We start from the raw sequence: 16,368 nt of genomic DNA, 5'->3' as shown, positions 1-16,368 counted from the left end.
AGATTTTCTCAATTGTTCCACTGATGTCTTTTCACAGTTGGTTTATTTCAAATCAGGATCCAAATCCACACATTGCATTTTGTGGATATGTCTCAAGGCTTTTTTTTAGCCTGTAAGATTCTTGTCTCTTTTTTCCCCTTGCCAATTATTTATTGAGAAATTTGGTCATTTGTCTTCCACATTCTAGATTTTGCTGATTATATTCTAGTAGAATTTTTCCTTTTTTTAAACATGTTCTTCTAGCCCGTTTTTCCTGTAACCTGGTACTTAGGACTAGAGGCTTGATTAAAATCAGGTTCAATTTTTTTTTCCATTAGGAAGATTGGCCCTGAGCTAACATCTGTGCCAGTCTTCCTCTATTTTGTATGTGGGATGCCACCACACTGTGGCTTGACCAGTGATGCCAGGTCCACACAGGGATCCGAACCTGCAAATCCTGGGCTGCTGAAGCAGAACCTGTGAACTTAACTGCTATGCTACTGGGCTGGCCCCTCAATTTTTTTAATAAGAATATTTCATAGGTAGTGCTTTGTACTTCTTACATCATATCAGGAAGTACATAATGTCTGGTAGTTTTTCTTCTTGTTACTATTGATCAGTGAGTAGACATGTTAACCCTACCTTCTATCAAATCCAGTAATCCCCTCAACAGTACTACTTATGGATGGTCACCTCCAACTCTGCTTAACTATCTTTAAAGGAATCATAGTCTACTCCCTTCACGAGGTTCCAATGGCCACATCTTTGTCTAGCAATCACACTTGATTAGGGGAGCACCAAATTTTAACCATTACAGCTATGATTCTTAAATCTGGCTCCCCATCATAGTCACCTGAGGAGTGGCTTTTAAAAAAATAGAGAAATAATTTTATGTAAATAGGATCATATAGCACACATGCTGGGTTTTATTATAGACAGTTTTCCTGTTTATCTCTTCTCCCCTTCTATCAGTCTCTACTTTTTATCCCCCGCTTTCCAGGTAACAATCTAAACACATATTTCTGTATTTTTCTGTTCATATAATACTATATAGACCTACATATACTGTGTTTTTTTGTTTGGGGATAATATTACAGATTTTTTTTTTCTTTTTAAATCAACAGTACTTCATGAAAATCCCCCCAGGTCATCTAGTTTTACTCAATTCATTCTTTTTAGTAGCTGGGCAATATTTGATATTGAGGATACCATAATGTTTTTTGCCATTTTGCTATAGATGGATATTACATTATTTCTAGTTCTTGGTGACTACAAACAATGCCACAATATACTGGTATTTTTGCTTCTTATTCCCAGGAGTAGAATTGTTGGGTAAGAGGGTAAGTATATTTTTAATTTTAATGGCTATTTCTAGATTGCTTTTTAGAAAGACTATAACATTTCACATTTCCTCCAACAATGTTTGAGGATATTCTCCCACACTTTTTGGGGAAGCCTCTTAAAAATAAATATTCCAGCCTCTAACCACAAACATTCTGATTCAGTACATCTGTGGAGAGGTACAGGAAGCTGTGTTTTTAAAAGAATCTGAGTGGTATTGGAACCACTACATTTAAGCACCAGGAAACATTAAAAATAACTGGTCAAAGCAGAAAAAACAAAAAAAGAAGATTTGCTGGGCCGGCCCCATGGCCGAGTGGTTAACTTTGTGCACTCTGCTGCAGTGGCCCAGGGTTTCGCCAGTTTGGATCCTGGGTGCGGACATGGCGCCGCTCATCTAGGTCATGTTGAGGTGGTGTCCCACATGCCGCAACTAGAAGGACCCACAACTGAAAAATAGACAATGTATACTGGGGGGATTTGGGGAGAAAAAGCAGAAAAAAAAAAAGAAGAAGATTGGCAACACTTGTTAGCTTAAGTGTGAATCAAAAAAAAAAAAAACCAAAAATAACTGGTCTCCTAGCTTAGTATCAGCAATATCATGCTTTAGTCAGATACGTATATTAGAATCAAAATATCAAATCAAGATGAATTGGTGATAGACATATATATCAAATGTCAAAGGCACGTGCATTTTCAGAATGGAAGGCTTAATTAGTTGTGTTGGGGCAAGCGCCTTGGGAATCACATATCCAGTTTGGAGCAGCTCTTGTATTAACAGTCTAGCAAGATTTGGAAGAAGAGATAAGCATTGAATGATTGTTTAGAATTTAAGTGATTGAGAGAAGCTAATGCAGGAAATAAAAGAGCATCACATATAAGTAATGTTGTTGAAGAGCTCCTGCTCATAGTAATAGGAAGGTGTGAAAATCAAGAGACTTGAATTTTGATATTGGTCAAACTACTTACTATCTACCTGTCAGACCCTGGAACTCATTTTCCTGTTATGTAAAATGAGGAGGTTTTATAGATGATTACTATGGTCATTTCAATTCTTAACTAGACTGGAGATAATAGCTCCCTTTATCATCACAGATACTTTAGAGAATCACCATGTCAGACAATTTCCTCTGTATATTATAAGTCTTGGGCCCAAGTCTGACAAGCAAAGCTGATTGTATTTACAAAAATGAAATGAAGCAAGATGGGAACATTCAGCTATCTGTTCACAGAGCCCACTCTCTACAAGGTTCTTCAAGGCCTGTATCTGAGACCCATGTGGCCTGTAGGAAACTATCTATATTCTGAAACTCATGTTTCTACATTCCAGGAACACTTCCTTCATTGGGTTAAGGGATGCATTTTTGTTATTTAATGAAATAAGAACTCCTGAGTTTTGTGTTGCCAGGCTCAGGGTTTAGGATCCAGAAGAAGAGATGGCTTCAACTTGTATTTATGTTTTTCTTCTTAGGCTCTGCAGATGGTATGGGGAGGAGGTTGCACTCAGCCCCTGGCCTTGGTCTCTCAAAGACCCCAACAGCAGAAATGGAGCACAGTCTCCATGGAGCCAGCACAGTGCCTGCTTCTCAGGTAGTAGCCTCAGATGCTAAAGTGATGGGCCTGGGAATGGTGTATTGGGGAAGGAAACGTGGAGAGATATAAATAGTAGGGCTGGTAGTAAGGCAGGGGTATGGTAATATTGGGCTATTAGAAGAGAACAGGTTTATGAGTGGGCTTCTTTTGAGTGAGAGGAAATTGCCACATGGCCAGTACTTTTCAAATATATCTGATTCAGGTCTCTGCTAGTGAGTTTATCCTGTTCTCTCCCATATCCTTGGGGACAGGGTCTGTGGGAAAACCACAAGTCTGGTATTATGTGTCTGCCTGTGTGTCTTGTGTGTTTGAAGGCTGCACATTGCCGAGGCCGCAGCAGAGGGTGTGGGAAGGATGATCAGTATGGTGCAGAGAACTTTCGCCGCATCTCATGCAGTCTCAGTGGCACTGTTGTCTCAGAGAGGGAAGAGGCTCCAGTTTCTTCCCACAGTTTTGTAAGTAGGATCAGGGTCTGTCTATTCAGAGTACCCTCTTTTCTTGCTGGGTAAAAATATAGTGCAGGTGAAGGGGCAGGAGAAACTGAGATTGTAATTTGGGGGAAAGCCATGTGCAATCAGCAAAAATGAGGGTACCTAGCCTTTGTTTTATTGACACACATTAAGATTGAGCCCAGAGGAATGTCCTTTCCTTGTAGCAGTTCTGGAAGGTATATGGTTGGGTTCCCCAGGGTGAGAAGAGTCCTAGTAGTCTTGAAAAGAGTCTCCGAGAAGCAGTGGCTGCTGATTGGGTCAGAACCCATTGCACTAATCAAAGGAAGAAGAGATGGAATAGAGTATTGTTTTGCCTTTTCCTCCCCACCCCAGTAGATGATTGAGTGGGGTCGAGTGTACTTTCAAGCTAAAATGAAGCATGTGCATTAGCAAGTAAAGGAAAATGATTTAAAATCCTCCTCCTTGAGGCTTTTCATATGGAATTAATGCAGTAACCTATAGGCGAAAGGGACTGGGACACTCAAGTCAGCAGAGGTCAACAAACTCAAATAGTTTCAGTGGCTGGGTTTATAAATCTTTCCTTTTGAGAATTTCACACACTTGCCCAAGGTAAGTTGAGTTTTCAATAGAGGTCAGATGCAAAGTACCAGTGCACTGAAGCTTGTTCATCAGGTCAGTTAATAAAAATTTAAAAACAGGTTTTAAATACATGGTACAAAAGTAAAAAGGTATAAAAGGATATACAATGAAAACTAAACCTGTTCTACCAGTCCTTCAGATCCAGTTTCCCTTCCAAGAGGCTGTCATTTTTTTCCAATTTATTGTTTGTAAGTTCCTAAACACCTTTGAGCAGGTTGCCATTCCTTTTGGAAAAAGTGGTGTTTTCTGCTCAGCATTTGTTCTCATACACATTTAATGGCAAATTGTTATTTTCCTAGGAGAATTGGCTTTCTTTCTCCTGAACTCTGTTTCATTCATTTATTCATTGATTGCTTCTTTTAAACGAATGCTTATTGAGCTTATGTTCTAGGTATTGTGCCAGGTGCTGGTGATACAGTGGTGAGTGAGTCAGATATAGTCCCTGCTCTCATGGACTTTACAGCCTACCTGGTGAGACAGATAAATAAACAAACAATTACAATATAATATGTTAGAATTTAATGCTATGGGAAATAGAAGGGACATCTAAACCAGGCTTGAGGGGATTAATGAAGGCTTCCTGGAGGAAGTGAAAAGAATACAGCAGGTAAATAGACCTGAAGTAGATATTAACTAAATTAAAAGAAGCTCATTTGGTATGGCAGGATTAGAGTCTGGTGAGGGCAGGATGGAGAGTGTTAACAAGTGAGACTGGAAAGAATATAAACAAGGGTCATATCATGAACCACAGTAAATAGTTTGGGAATATAGGGAGAAGTAGACATATTGGAGAACCAATTAGGAAGTAAAAGTCAATGAGGTTTGGTGCCTGCCTACATGGATTTGAGGAGAGTAGAATCAAGGATGATACCCAGGAATTAGGGTTCAATATGATATATTTGAAGGAAGAGAAGTGTGCAATTTTGGATATATTAAGCTTGAGTGAAGATATCTGGTAGGCCTTTGGATGTGAGACATAAGCTTGAAACTGAGATTTGAGAATTGAAAAACCATTAAAAAGAAGAAAAGAGTACTGCAAAAAGAGGCGAGGAGTCAGAACATCTCCCTGAAGAGTATCAGTTTAAGATGGTTCTTCTGAAGAACTCTAAAAGGAGACTTAGTAGAAGAGACCAGAGAGATAGAAGGGAAACCAGGGAAGTGTGGTGTCACTTTCTTCTGTCCGGAAAAAAAAGACTAGTTGGCTGTGTCACTGCTCAGAGGACTGGCACCTGGTCCTTAGGCTGTATGGTAAATGCTTACTATGTGCCAGGGTGTAGGAGGAGCTATGAGCTAACACTGATGAAACAGCACAAATTCTGCCCTTGAATAGCTTACAATTTAGTAAAGGAAATAAGATATTCTGGCATATAGATTATTTTATTTAATATATTATTTATTTAGTGCCTATAATGTTCCAGATGCTGTTTAAGGTGCTGGGGTTACTGGAGTGAAAAGAAATGTATTCTACTAGGAGAGAAAGACAATAAATAAGTAAACAAACCCCAGACAATGTGTGATAAAGAAGAATAAAACAAAGCAAGAGGATAAGGAGTTATGAGGTAATAGTAGTTATTCTCAGGGCTATTTTTGATAGAGTAGTGAGGAAAATCAGCTCTAAGGAAGTAACATTTGATCAGAGACCTCACTGATATGAAGGTATGAGCCATGGGAAGCACATTCCGGGTAACAGAAACAGTAACTGTAAAGGCCTTGAGGTGGAATGAGCTTGGGGTGTTTGAGGAACTTTAAGAAGAGTGTTAAAAGACACAGGAATGGTAGGAGATAAAGTGAGAAAGATTGGTATTGCCATATCACATAGGAACTCGCAGGCCACAGTAAGGAGGAGTGGGCTAGAGGTAGGAAGATCAGATTGGAAGCTGTTGCAGTGGTCCAGTTGAGTTTAAATATGAAGCCTATAGGTAGAAATGACTGTATTTGGCAAAGGCAACTAACGGAATTGTGGATGAGAAGTACAAAATTAAGGGCAATGTCAACATTTGAGTCTAAGTGACTTAGGAATATGTGGTACCAGGAGGAGGAGTTTGGAAAGACGTTGGTTAGATTTTGGACATATTAACGTTTTAGATGTTGAAGGGGTTATTTCTGAGATTTGCCACAAAAGTGAATGACTAATGGTGTATAGAGCAGGACATAGGGATTAGGGGTACAACCTTGACAGGCAAGAGAGGAGACTGGAATGTAGCAGTGACAGGAGAGAAGATGGCCTAGTAGAGTTCTTCTCGACTGTACATTTAAGGAGATATAGTTTAGTTCCCAATATTTAGAGAGTACATAGAATTTTCTTTCTCAATCTCTCAGATTTTTTGAATTTTTCTCTCTCATTTCTTCTATTTTTTAATTTTGATCTCAATCTTTCTAATTCTACTGTTAGAGTTACAGAGTTTGCTAAAGACCTAAATGATAGGGTTGGGAAGGTGAGGGCTATGAGGAAGACAGGTTAAGGGAAGAGGATCTGCAGTTTGGTGTCTCCAGTTCATAGTGGTCAGGATGTTTCCTAGAGAGGCTGATGGGGAGAGTGACTGAGTAAACTGGGTCCCTCTCCAGAACAAGGCATGTTTGTATTCTAGTTCCTTCCATCTCCCTCTGCTTGCCTCACTGTGTTTACCCAACCATATCCTGCTGTGTGTTAATCCTCATCTCTATGGTTTTTTTTGTCTTGTCTCATTATAAGGATTCATCAAACTTGAGGAAAAAGCCTTTGGAAACCGGGCACCGTTGTTCCAGCTCCTCTTCCCTCCCTGTCATCCATGACCCTCCTGTGTTTCTCCTTGATCCCCAACTCTACCCACCCAAACCACAGTTCCTGTCCCCAGATGTCTTGATGCCCAGCGTGGCAGGGGAGCCTTATAGACCCCCAGGTAACTGTCCCCAAATCTAATATCATGTGCCAGAATGTGGTACCTTTCCAGGGACCTAGAAGGATCAAATCAGTACACTTTTTGGGGGGGAGGGTGTCCCAAGGTGGGATTGTAAAGGGATATGAATTACTGCTTTAAGGTCAAGCATTGATCTAGATGAATTGTGATTGCATCATTTCTTGGGCAACATGGTTCTTACACTAACCTAACTAAGGATCTAGGTTCTAACACTAAGGGTCTAGACCAAAGCTCCCAGAATCTAACTACCCGTGAAAATGAACTGCTTCAGTCATGACAGGATAAGCTTTTAAGTGACCAAGGGGAGTTAATGCCCAGTCTTTAGGATTCTCCCCAACAAGGAGTGAATGGAAGACTTGGAAAGACCCTGTACATGGAATACCCATGCTATGTGTACAAACCCAGACAATCTTGGGGAAGGTGGGCAGCATCCTCTGGCTTTCTTTGACTCTCCACAGCAAGATTTGCTCCTTTTCCTCCTCATAGGCTGAATCTATGGTTTAAGGCAGTAATTCTCAATGGGAAAGGGGAGGTGCTACTGACATTTAGTAGGTAAAGGCCAGGGATGTTACTAAACATCCTACAGTGCACAGGGCAATTTCCCCACACCTGCCCCTGCAAACAAAGAATTATCAGCCCAAAATATCAGAAGTGCCAAGGTTGAGAAGCCTTGGCTTACGGATATAAATGCCCTGGGGTTGGGGGGAGGGGATTGTGGTTCTAGAACAGAAGATAATGTAGTATTGTTGATATTTGTGTCCAGATTTTAGGGAGCTTTGGATAAACAGGCCTTCTGGATAGATGGACTTCCTATTACACAGTGGAGCAGCCAGGTAGCCAGCCTCCTTTGACAGTCGTTAGGGGCATCTGATCAGTCAGCAGCATTTATTACAGCCTGTTCTGCACCAAATGCTGCAGTGAATACAGAGGAGAAAGAAGGCGGCTCCCTGCTCTAAAGAGCTGAGTTTAAATAGTAAATATATATACATATATACAAGAGTATAATGCAGATGTTAATGGGTTATAAAATAAACAATGGAAAGTATTTTTTAGAAGTGACTTTTGAAAAATTAGTTATTTTGTTTCTTTCAAGGGGAATTAATGTATAGAATCTCAGAGAATAAGCAAGAATATAAGCAGAGACAGCTTAACTGGAGTGAAGGTACTATGTTAAGAAAAGCTGAGTTATGTTTTGGAGTGGTGGTTCTAGGAGTAGAGTTGTCACAATGAGAGTATACATTTGCAATATTAAGGAGCCATTCATGAGCATGTGTATATGTGTTGGAGGAAGGATTATGGTGGAGTAAGGTAGAAGTATGGCAACATCCAGGAGACTGTTTCATTTGCCCAGGTTGGAAGTAAGAGACTTGATTTTGATGTATATTAAGAATTTTAAAAAATGAAATTAAAAGCAAAGCTAGGCTCTTTCCTTCCTTGTGTGTGTATGCTGTTGGAGGGGTGGGGAGTTGGGAAGAACAGCCAGGAATGGTCTTCTGGGAGGAGAATGATTTACTGAAAATGCTCAATCTTTGGGTTTCTTTTCTCTTCCCAGGAACTTCGAGGAGTGTCCAGCAGTTTCTGGCTATGTGTGACAGGGGTGAAACTTCCCAAGGGGTCAAGTACACAGGAAGGACTTTGAACTACCGCAGTCTCCCCCATCATTCCAGAACAGATGCCTCCTGGGGACCATGGTCAGAGACCCACCAGCACATTGGGGCCAGATTCCTGACTACTCCAGGATGCAAGCCTCAGCTAATGCACACTGCCACACTACCAGAAAGACGCCACGGCCTTCAGGTTCCTCATGCTCAGTCCTGGGAGGATCTTTTCCATTCACCCTCCCACCCTCCCATTGTTCACTCCATGTCTCCACCATCAAGCAGTCTTCATGTACCCCTAAGGTCTGCTTGGAATTTGGGTCCTGTTCCAGGGTCTCGAGCCCCTGGTCCTCGAAGAGTAGATATGCCCCCAGATGATGACTGGAGGCAAAGCAGTTATGTCCCGCAGTCTGGGCACAGGAGGACAGAGGGAGAAGAGTTTCCGTTTGTTCTAGCAGATGCCCCTGAAAGAGAGCAGATCAGGGCTAGAGCCCTGCAGCACAGCAGGTGGTAACGGTCACCCCTGTCCTTTCCTGGAGCCACAGCTTTCTCTGTTAAACCGATGTGGCAGAGTTGGTACCCTGCATCTCTACCAGGATTGTGCTAGTCTCATCTCAACATAGAGTTGGCAGTTTCTCCTAGGGGTGCCAGGAACATCTAACAGGACTTGGCTCTTTGAGAGGGAATATTTGAAATTCCAATTTCCATTCACCTAGCAAAAGGAAGCAGCTGCTGTTTAGGGCTTATTTGATCCACTTTAAAGATGAATTCATATTCCTCTGGATACTAGCCATTCCTTAGGATCTTAGGGTTACCATTTTATTCCTGGATACTTTAGGCCTTCACCTGCACCTGATCCCTTATCTAATTTTCCCTGCTATATTACCTACTTCTAGTCTTTGTTTTATCCATCTATCCCTGTTATCTGACCTTCTGTCTTCCCCATACCCCATCCTTTGAGGGACATGTAGTCCCGTGGTCATGGTCCTGACCACATCATTCAGGGCAGCCTACCTGCCCAGGTATTATGGACTGTCAGTCTTCCCTGTGTCCCCAAACCTTAGGTGTAGAATGCAGAGGTGCCAACATAACATTTGCCCCTCTGAACAGATGGAGTCAGGCACACTAACACACCCTCCTGTTCTTAGCAGCAGAGCCATTACTGCTACTTGCTCAGTCGCCATTATAAACCCTCAAAGTCAGCTGAACTGTTTTAGGGTCAAACATACTGTTTTTGTAAAGTATTTTTCATGAATAAATCTGTAAGATAGTTCTGTTTAATTCCTTGTCATTTGTCTATTTAATTCCTTTTGTATGCTCTTGCTCTTTTGTATTGGGGTGGGGAGACCTTAATAAGCAAGAAATACTAATTCGCAGTGGCCTGGGGCTCCCAAAGCCAGAGCCACGGCACAAACATATATATGTATGTGTGTGTGTATATATATATGTATATATATATTTATAGTCGAGAGAGAGAAAGAGAGAGAGAGAGAGAGACTGAGTGAAAGTGAAGAGCCAAAAAGGATTAGAAGGATATATACTCAGTAAGGTAGGAGTCAATGGGCCCTAAAATGGAGTGACTTTCCTTGTTGTTACTGTTGCTAGTATATTTCCTACCCCTTTCCTGCCAAGAGGCACTCAATACATTACACACTTTCTCCATCCTCCCTTAGGGAGATTTTCTGGGCATTCACACTCCTCTTACAAACTTAGTTCTGTTCTATGTACTCTTGGTGCCCTCCCTCTACAAGTTTGTGATGGGCCTCCTATCCTTTCCTTGTTCTCTTCCCATAGCTGGCCCTCCCCTTCCCTTCCCCTGTGGAATTATTGCACTTCTATGCCAGAAAGATACATTTTCACCCCTGCCTCACTCCCAAATTCTCCTCCCTCTAAAAGATATTTTGTGGGCTCCGTTTGCAAAGAATACCCATTGGGCATTTCCCTCCTCTCTTACCCCAGGTCTCAGAATCATTGAGATTGACAAAAAGAAAGGGTAGAAAGGTACTCTTTGAGACCTTTGGACCACAGCTTAACCTAATTATCACCATCCTTTATGAACAGATTCTGAGCACGTGTAGTATTGAGCAGGAGGATGGGGAGGAATTTCTCACTCCATCCCACTTGGATCCTATGCTATCACGATAAAGAGATCTTAGTGGTTACACTGGTGGTCCCTGACTCAGTACATCTGGTGTCATACACACTCTCTCTTCTAATAATTATTGATTAATCAGTCAGTTCTTCTCCCACTACCCCCTTCCCCATGAATGTCCATCCCTATAAAGGTTCTATAAGTCACCTGGGCCCAGATTCTGTATGTGCACAGAAATATTTATGAGGAACTAATTTCCAATTCCCCATTTACTCCTCTGCCTTCCAAATCTCTATTTTCTGAGTGAATCAAGAGGGAGGCCGTGTCCTTTTCAGGTGAATTCTGTAGACTCTTTGAACATCTCTTGGTGTCATCCTTTCTCCTTACCTGTTTTGATTCTTAACCCTTGGAGCTAGTCTGCTCTTTCTGCATTCTTATACTGTGCCTTCAGACTCTTGACAATTCCACGCTCTTAAAACAAGGGCCAGATTCTCAAACTCCATTTCGAATGATCACTTCTGCTCTAGAACCTACAATGCCTTCTCTATTCTCCTGTCCCTTACCAACCAAATTACCCAGGTCTGGTAGCCAAATTGTTATACACTTGTTTCTCTATTAGTAGGAGATTCTGAGGTTTGATCACGTCTCCCCATCTTACTGAGAGCTCCAGGAGAGCCGGTGTCGTGTTTAGCACTCCTTCACAGACAGCCCTCTCTCCTCACTCTTTTTTTCTGCCTGCTCAGAATTTCAACCTGATCCCTTGGCCTCGTCCTGTTTCTCTCCCAGCGTTAGTAATTTTGCCCAAGTCCCTAGAGCCTGCTCCGCCCCCGCCCCCGCACGCGCGGTGCATGCCGGTCTTAGCCCCTCTGTAGGGAAAGAGGGTCCGCCATGTTCCCCGGCGGCGCCGCCGCTTGGCTCTGGTAGCCGCCGCCCCCGCCCCCAACCCCGCCCGGCCCAGCGCCTAGCCGAGCCCCGGGCCCAGCATGGCCGCCCCGGAGCCGGCCCGGGCTGCACCGCCCCCACCCCCGCCCCCGCCGCCCCCTCCCGGGGCTGACCGCGTCGTCAAAGGTGAGAGGTGGACGAAGCCCTGGGGGCCTGGCCTGAGGAGCTGTGTGTGAGGGCGGGCGGGAGACCGTCCCCTCCGGAGCGGGCCCGGAAGGGCGGGCGAGTGACTGGCTGCCTCCCTTGGGGAGTGGCCCCTGGGCGGGCCCCTGCTGGGCTGGGCCGAGTCGGTGGCAGCGGCTCCGCGGTCTCTCGCTTGCCTTCAGGCCGGGGCGGGGGTTTTGTTCTTGTGGTCTCCTAGCCGAAGGGGTGAGGCTATTGGCCGCAGTGAGCCACTTTCTTTTCCTCCTCGGCCTGTCGAAGCGGCCCAGAGGCCGCGATTAGCTTCCTGCTCCGTGACAGCTGCACGCCTGGCTCGCCGGAGCGGACCGAGGGGCTCGGAGACCTTCAGCCACGCGAGGCCGGGCGTTGAGCAGTCAGAAATCACCTCGGCTTTGGCCCACGCCTGCTCCCCAGTGACAGCCGTTCGCCCTATTCGCGCCTAGTTAGCGCCAGCCCCAGGAGTTCGCGCCCGGCCCTCAGGTGTCACCCCCCGCGGAAATTGGGGGAACCATATGGGATTGGACAAGGGTGAAGGGACGAGGCAGGATTTGGGGGCCCCGGCTTTAATTCCAGAATAGATGGAGAAAAGCAGTATAAAAGAAGAAAAAAAAAGCCTCGTGGATAGGAGGAAGCATTTACTTACAAAACTGTCAACACTGTTTGGTCAAAGGCCAAAAGGAGTTACCGTTCCCTTGCAAATACACACCCACACACTCCTCCTTGAATAAAAAGTTAAATATTTCTCAGCTGGGGCAGAATTTATGGATGTTTACCGACAGTAGGTCAACAGATTAATTTAAAAGAGAAATTGAGAGTTGCCTAAGATTTCCATGCTCTGTGGGAGGGCCCATCAACTTCAAACACTGCTGTGGAGGTGAAAAACAGAATTCGGAATGATTTTTCTTTGCTATGTAGCTTGGTTAATAAATTGAACTCATTTTAGAATAAAGCTTTCTTTATTGTATTACGTTTATTTTGGAAAGATAGAACTTTTATTTGTTTTATTTTTTTTCATTCACCTTCTCAAATCTGCTGGCACAATGTTTAAACACGGTTAGCCCAGTTTTTGAAATCTGACCAGATATGTTTCTATTAAAATATTTAAAAACAAGAAAAACTTTTCCCTTTGTGTTTTTCAGTTTTAATTTTTCACTTTGAGCCTCCTTTAATAACACTAATTTGTATCCAGGCTTCTGTAGATAATCTTTAAAAGTTAGTAGTCTGTCTGGTTGGGCTAGGTGTTGGAATGAGCTGAATAAAGAGCTATGGAATTCTTGCCCTGAGAAGTCTTTTTAAAAAGAGAAAAAAATTAGTAGTTCAGGCGTTCATCCTATCATGAAATCCTGGAGTTTTGTGGAGGTGGGAACGGGAGACACAGGCTGCTTCTTCATCTTCTGACTATATATCTGTGTTGTATGTTCATTTCCTTGGGCACTTTCCACCCTACTATTAGATGGGACACCAAACACATTCCTGAACAATGGGTCTATGCTATCCTTACACTTGTGAATCTTCTTGTTTCTTGTCATATATATGGTAATGTTTTCCCTGTACTGATTTAATACATTAAAAATAAGATTCCAAGCATAAGGCATATTCCTTAGGGGTGAGTTGTGAATCCAAGACATAGGCATGTTTGCAGCTTATTGGTAGAATAAAAGTGATTTGATTTAGGTAAATAGGAAAGGAGCTTGTTAGTATAGAAAATTATGGTTAAATAGAGCTTACGGATATAAGATCTCATGTCAAATAATATATTCTTCATCAAGACAAGAAATTTCATTTCTTTATGGAATTTGTTACACATTTAGAATGCCTGATATGGATTACATGTTTAGAGATGGTGTGCAAGAGACTAGTTTGCGCTGCTAGTGGAGTCTCATCTCTGGCTTCCTAGAAAGTTACTGGAAAGTTCCCCTTTCATCTGGAAATCCACTTTTAGATTTCATCTTCAGGCCTCTTTCTTGGCTTCTTCATTCAGTAATCGTACTGTAATGTTACATTTGATGACAGAAAACACCATTGCCTGAAGATATATGACCACAGTGCTAGTTCAACTTAAGTTTAAATTGTTAAAATCCAGATTTCTTTTAAGTCCAGTATGTACTAGTTTTGCATCTGTACGATTTTATAGTAGTAATATTATGGAGACCATTGTTGACATTGAATACAAGTGGTCTTTTACTGCCTGAAACTTTTCCTTATTGTCTCTAAATTTTATACTCTTACACTCCTATAGTCAGTGGCCTATATTTTATGGTGACTTAGGTTTTGAAGGGTGTATAGATCTTTCTGTGTTTAATATCAGATGCCTGAAATTCGCTTCATGTGAAGTTTGAGATCTTGGAATAGTAGGTGATTCATGTATAAATGTGATGGTAGCTCTTCATTGAAATTATTAGTGATAATTCCATATCGTTGATTATGGGTGATTAGGTTCCATCATTAGTTAAAGCAAATTCTGTTCTGACTCTTCTCCAGCTGCTGGCTTGGGTCAAATTCTCTTGTTTGAAAGTTGATGTAGCCCAGGTGGTGTAGGTGAGATAGTATGCCCTTTTAACTATTTTCTGTTAAGCATTTTTCTATTTCTTAATTAAGATAAGAAGTTGGAAATAAGAAAATAGAAACAAACTAGGGAAAACAGCTAACTGTATTTGCTTGAGTGTCTTACTGCCACATAAGCAAAATTGGTGTGGGTAATTTAAGCATAAAACCCTGAATTTATGTGTATTGATCTCCACCGCCCCTGAAAATTACTTGACCTGAATTGTCCAGGTATTTCTTTTCTTTCCAGATATTTTAAAAATGTACTTTTTGCTGTATAGGTGAGGTCCCAGATTTGTAAAATTAGATTGTACCCTGGGATTATTAAATCTGTTAGTCTTGGTATAAAAATTCACCTGTATCACTTAAAGGGCATTGTCGATGTTGTGTGTATGTTCATTTTAGTACCCACAATGTGACTCACTCTCTTTTGCCTTCAATATATTTTCTTTATTTCCTAGGTTATAGTAACCCTATGTCTTAAATTATCAGACTTTCAGATTGAACCAAAATGCTGAAGTGTATGTGTGTTTTAGGTTTTTAAGCTGATATGTTTCTGATGGGCAGCCTTATGATTCACTTAGGTTCTGTTGCCAGCTGCTCTGCTTATAAATCCGAGGTCATTTGGCTAAAGTGTTTTCCAGTACCTTAGCTTTATTAGGATTGCTTATTTCATTACAGATTTTTAGATGACCCACATAGGTCTTGGGGTCGCATTGCTACTTCAGTGTTTCTTACTAGTTCTATTTCATGTTTTAAAGCAACTTGAATTTTAATTTTTGTTTATAAAACCTGTTTTGTGGACCTAGCTATTTAAAAAGATAACTATTGAAAATGATTTTTCTTTTTCGTTGCACCCCTATTAAAGTATTAAGCAAAGTAAAATAAATCTTCAGTACCATGTGTCCTAGAGAAAGCAAAGGAACAGAATATAGTGTGTGTGTGTGTGTGTGAGTGAGAGAGAGAAGAGAGAACATTGGTAACAAGTCATCTTAGAAGGAAAATGCCAAGGAGGAAATACACCTCCTCAGTTATGAGGCAAAAGCTTCAGGTTCCAGAGCTATTGAATGAATTGGTAAGAGTTGTAAGGAAAAGTTTGGTGAAAAGAACCTTGGTTTATTAAGTGAGGTGTGTTTTAGTGCCAATTATATGACTTCATTTCATTATAAAAATGTTTACACAGAGATGAAATAAGCTGACGCTACTTGGGCATTTTTTATGGTATGTAAAATTTATTTTGGAACATGAAAGTAATAAAATAGCAAATGTTTATTAAGTACCTGCTGTATGCTAAAAACTGTAGGGAGACAACAGACTTTATAAAAGATGAAATACAGTCTTGGTCCTTGGGGAGATAAGTACTCATTCAAAGTTATTATATATGTCATAAGGATGGATGTGATTAATAATTGCCAGATAAGTGGCAGAGCCGGTGAGTTGTTCGAGTTCGTAGGAGGTCGTAATGACTCCGGACTGAAATGGTCTAGCAAGGGTTTGTATAGGAGGAAAGAGGCTTTGAAGGGTGGGTAGGATTCAAATAGGCAGAGGATTGGGCCATTTATTTGTGCAACATTTATTGAGTACCTACTTTGTACCAGGTGTTATACGAGGCATTCGGGATACAGAATTGAATTACATACATTAAGTAAGACAAATTCTCTTGGAGTGCTGGCACTCGAATGGGGGAGACATTATTGCAAGTAAATAATATATTGAATTAGGTACAAAGTGCTTTTGGAGCTATAAAGAAGGAATTGACTATCTGACTTGGAGAGAAAGCATCATTGAGAGGATTATGTTTTGAGGTGGGCCTTGAAGGATGAGAATTTTTCCAGAAATATATTGTCTAAATATATTGTCATTGCTGTGTAAATTAGTGTCAATATGTACAAGTATTTTAGAAACTATAATATATCATTCAGTAAACATTCATTAGTACCTGAGTTCTAATCACTAGGTACGTAGAGATGAAAGACATAGCCCCCTCCCTTCAAGGAGCTCATAAGCTTGTGGGGGAGATGGATATTTACATTGCAGTTGCTAAGTGCCATGGTATAGGTGTGCATCGTATGCAATGCTATGGGATCACAAAGGAGGAGGCACTGTTTACCTAGTCTGTGAACATCAGG

General features: G+C 41.6%; 2 protein-coding genes and 1 long non-coding RNA gene across 33 annotated transcripts in view; 2 read left to right on the top strand and 1 right to left on the bottom strand.

Moving 5' to 3' along the window:
* USP54 (ubiquitin specific peptidase 54) overlaps positions 1–9,780 on the top strand; it is a 113,411-nt gene extending 103,631 nt beyond the window's left edge. For 15 of the 25 annotated variants that reach the window (XR_011495650.1, XR_011495653.1, XR_011495643.1 and 12 more), the window contains 4 exons: positions 2,792–2,910; positions 3,228–3,368; positions 6,697–6,883; positions 8,454–9,780. Coding sequence is in view for 16 of the 25 variants with exons in the window: in XM_070490023.1 (XP_070346124.1) it covers positions 2,792–2,910; positions 3,228–3,368; positions 6,697–6,883; positions 8,454–9,013 (1,007 nt within the window). In the remaining 9 variants the exon portion in view is untranslated. The remainder of the gene's footprint in view (positions 1–2,791; positions 2,911–3,227; positions 3,369–6,696; positions 6,884–8,453) is intronic. The other 10 variants (XR_011495646.1, XR_011495641.1, XR_011495651.1 and 7 more) reach the window with 2 other exon arrangements.
* LOC139041092 (uncharacterized) lies at positions 8,393–11,784 on the bottom strand. Its single transcript, XR_011495687.1, has 2 exons — positions 11,647–11,784; positions 8,393–8,963 (listed from the first exon to the last, which is right to left on the bottom strand). It is a non-coding gene; the product is annotated as an uncharacterized lncRNA (long non-coding RNA).
* The window catches only part of PPP3CB (protein phosphatase 3 catalytic subunit beta), a 43,025-nt gene continuing 38,106 nt past the window's right edge, over positions 11,450–16,368 (top strand). For 5 of the 7 annotated variants that reach the window (XM_044757153.2, XM_014858876.3, XM_044757128.2 and 2 more), the window contains exon 1: positions 11,467–11,659. In XM_044757153.2, coding sequence (XP_044613088.1) covers positions 11,575–11,659 — 85 coding nt within the window. In that variant the 5' untranslated portion in view covers positions 11,467–11,574. Of the gene's footprint in view, positions 11,660–16,368 lie in introns of all 7 variants that reach the window. The other 2 variants (XM_014858874.3, XM_014858875.3) reach the window with 2 other exon arrangements.

This window comes from Equus asinus, chromosome 2 (assembly GCF_041296235.1).
Source record: "Equus asinus isolate D_3611 breed Donkey chromosome 2, EquAss-T2T_v2, whole genome shotgun sequence".
NCBI lineage: Eukaryota > Metazoa > Chordata > Mammalia > Perissodactyla > Equidae > Equus > Equus asinus.
Note: the sequence above shows the minus strand (reverse complement) of the source record. Positions and strands in the feature narration are given on the sequence as shown.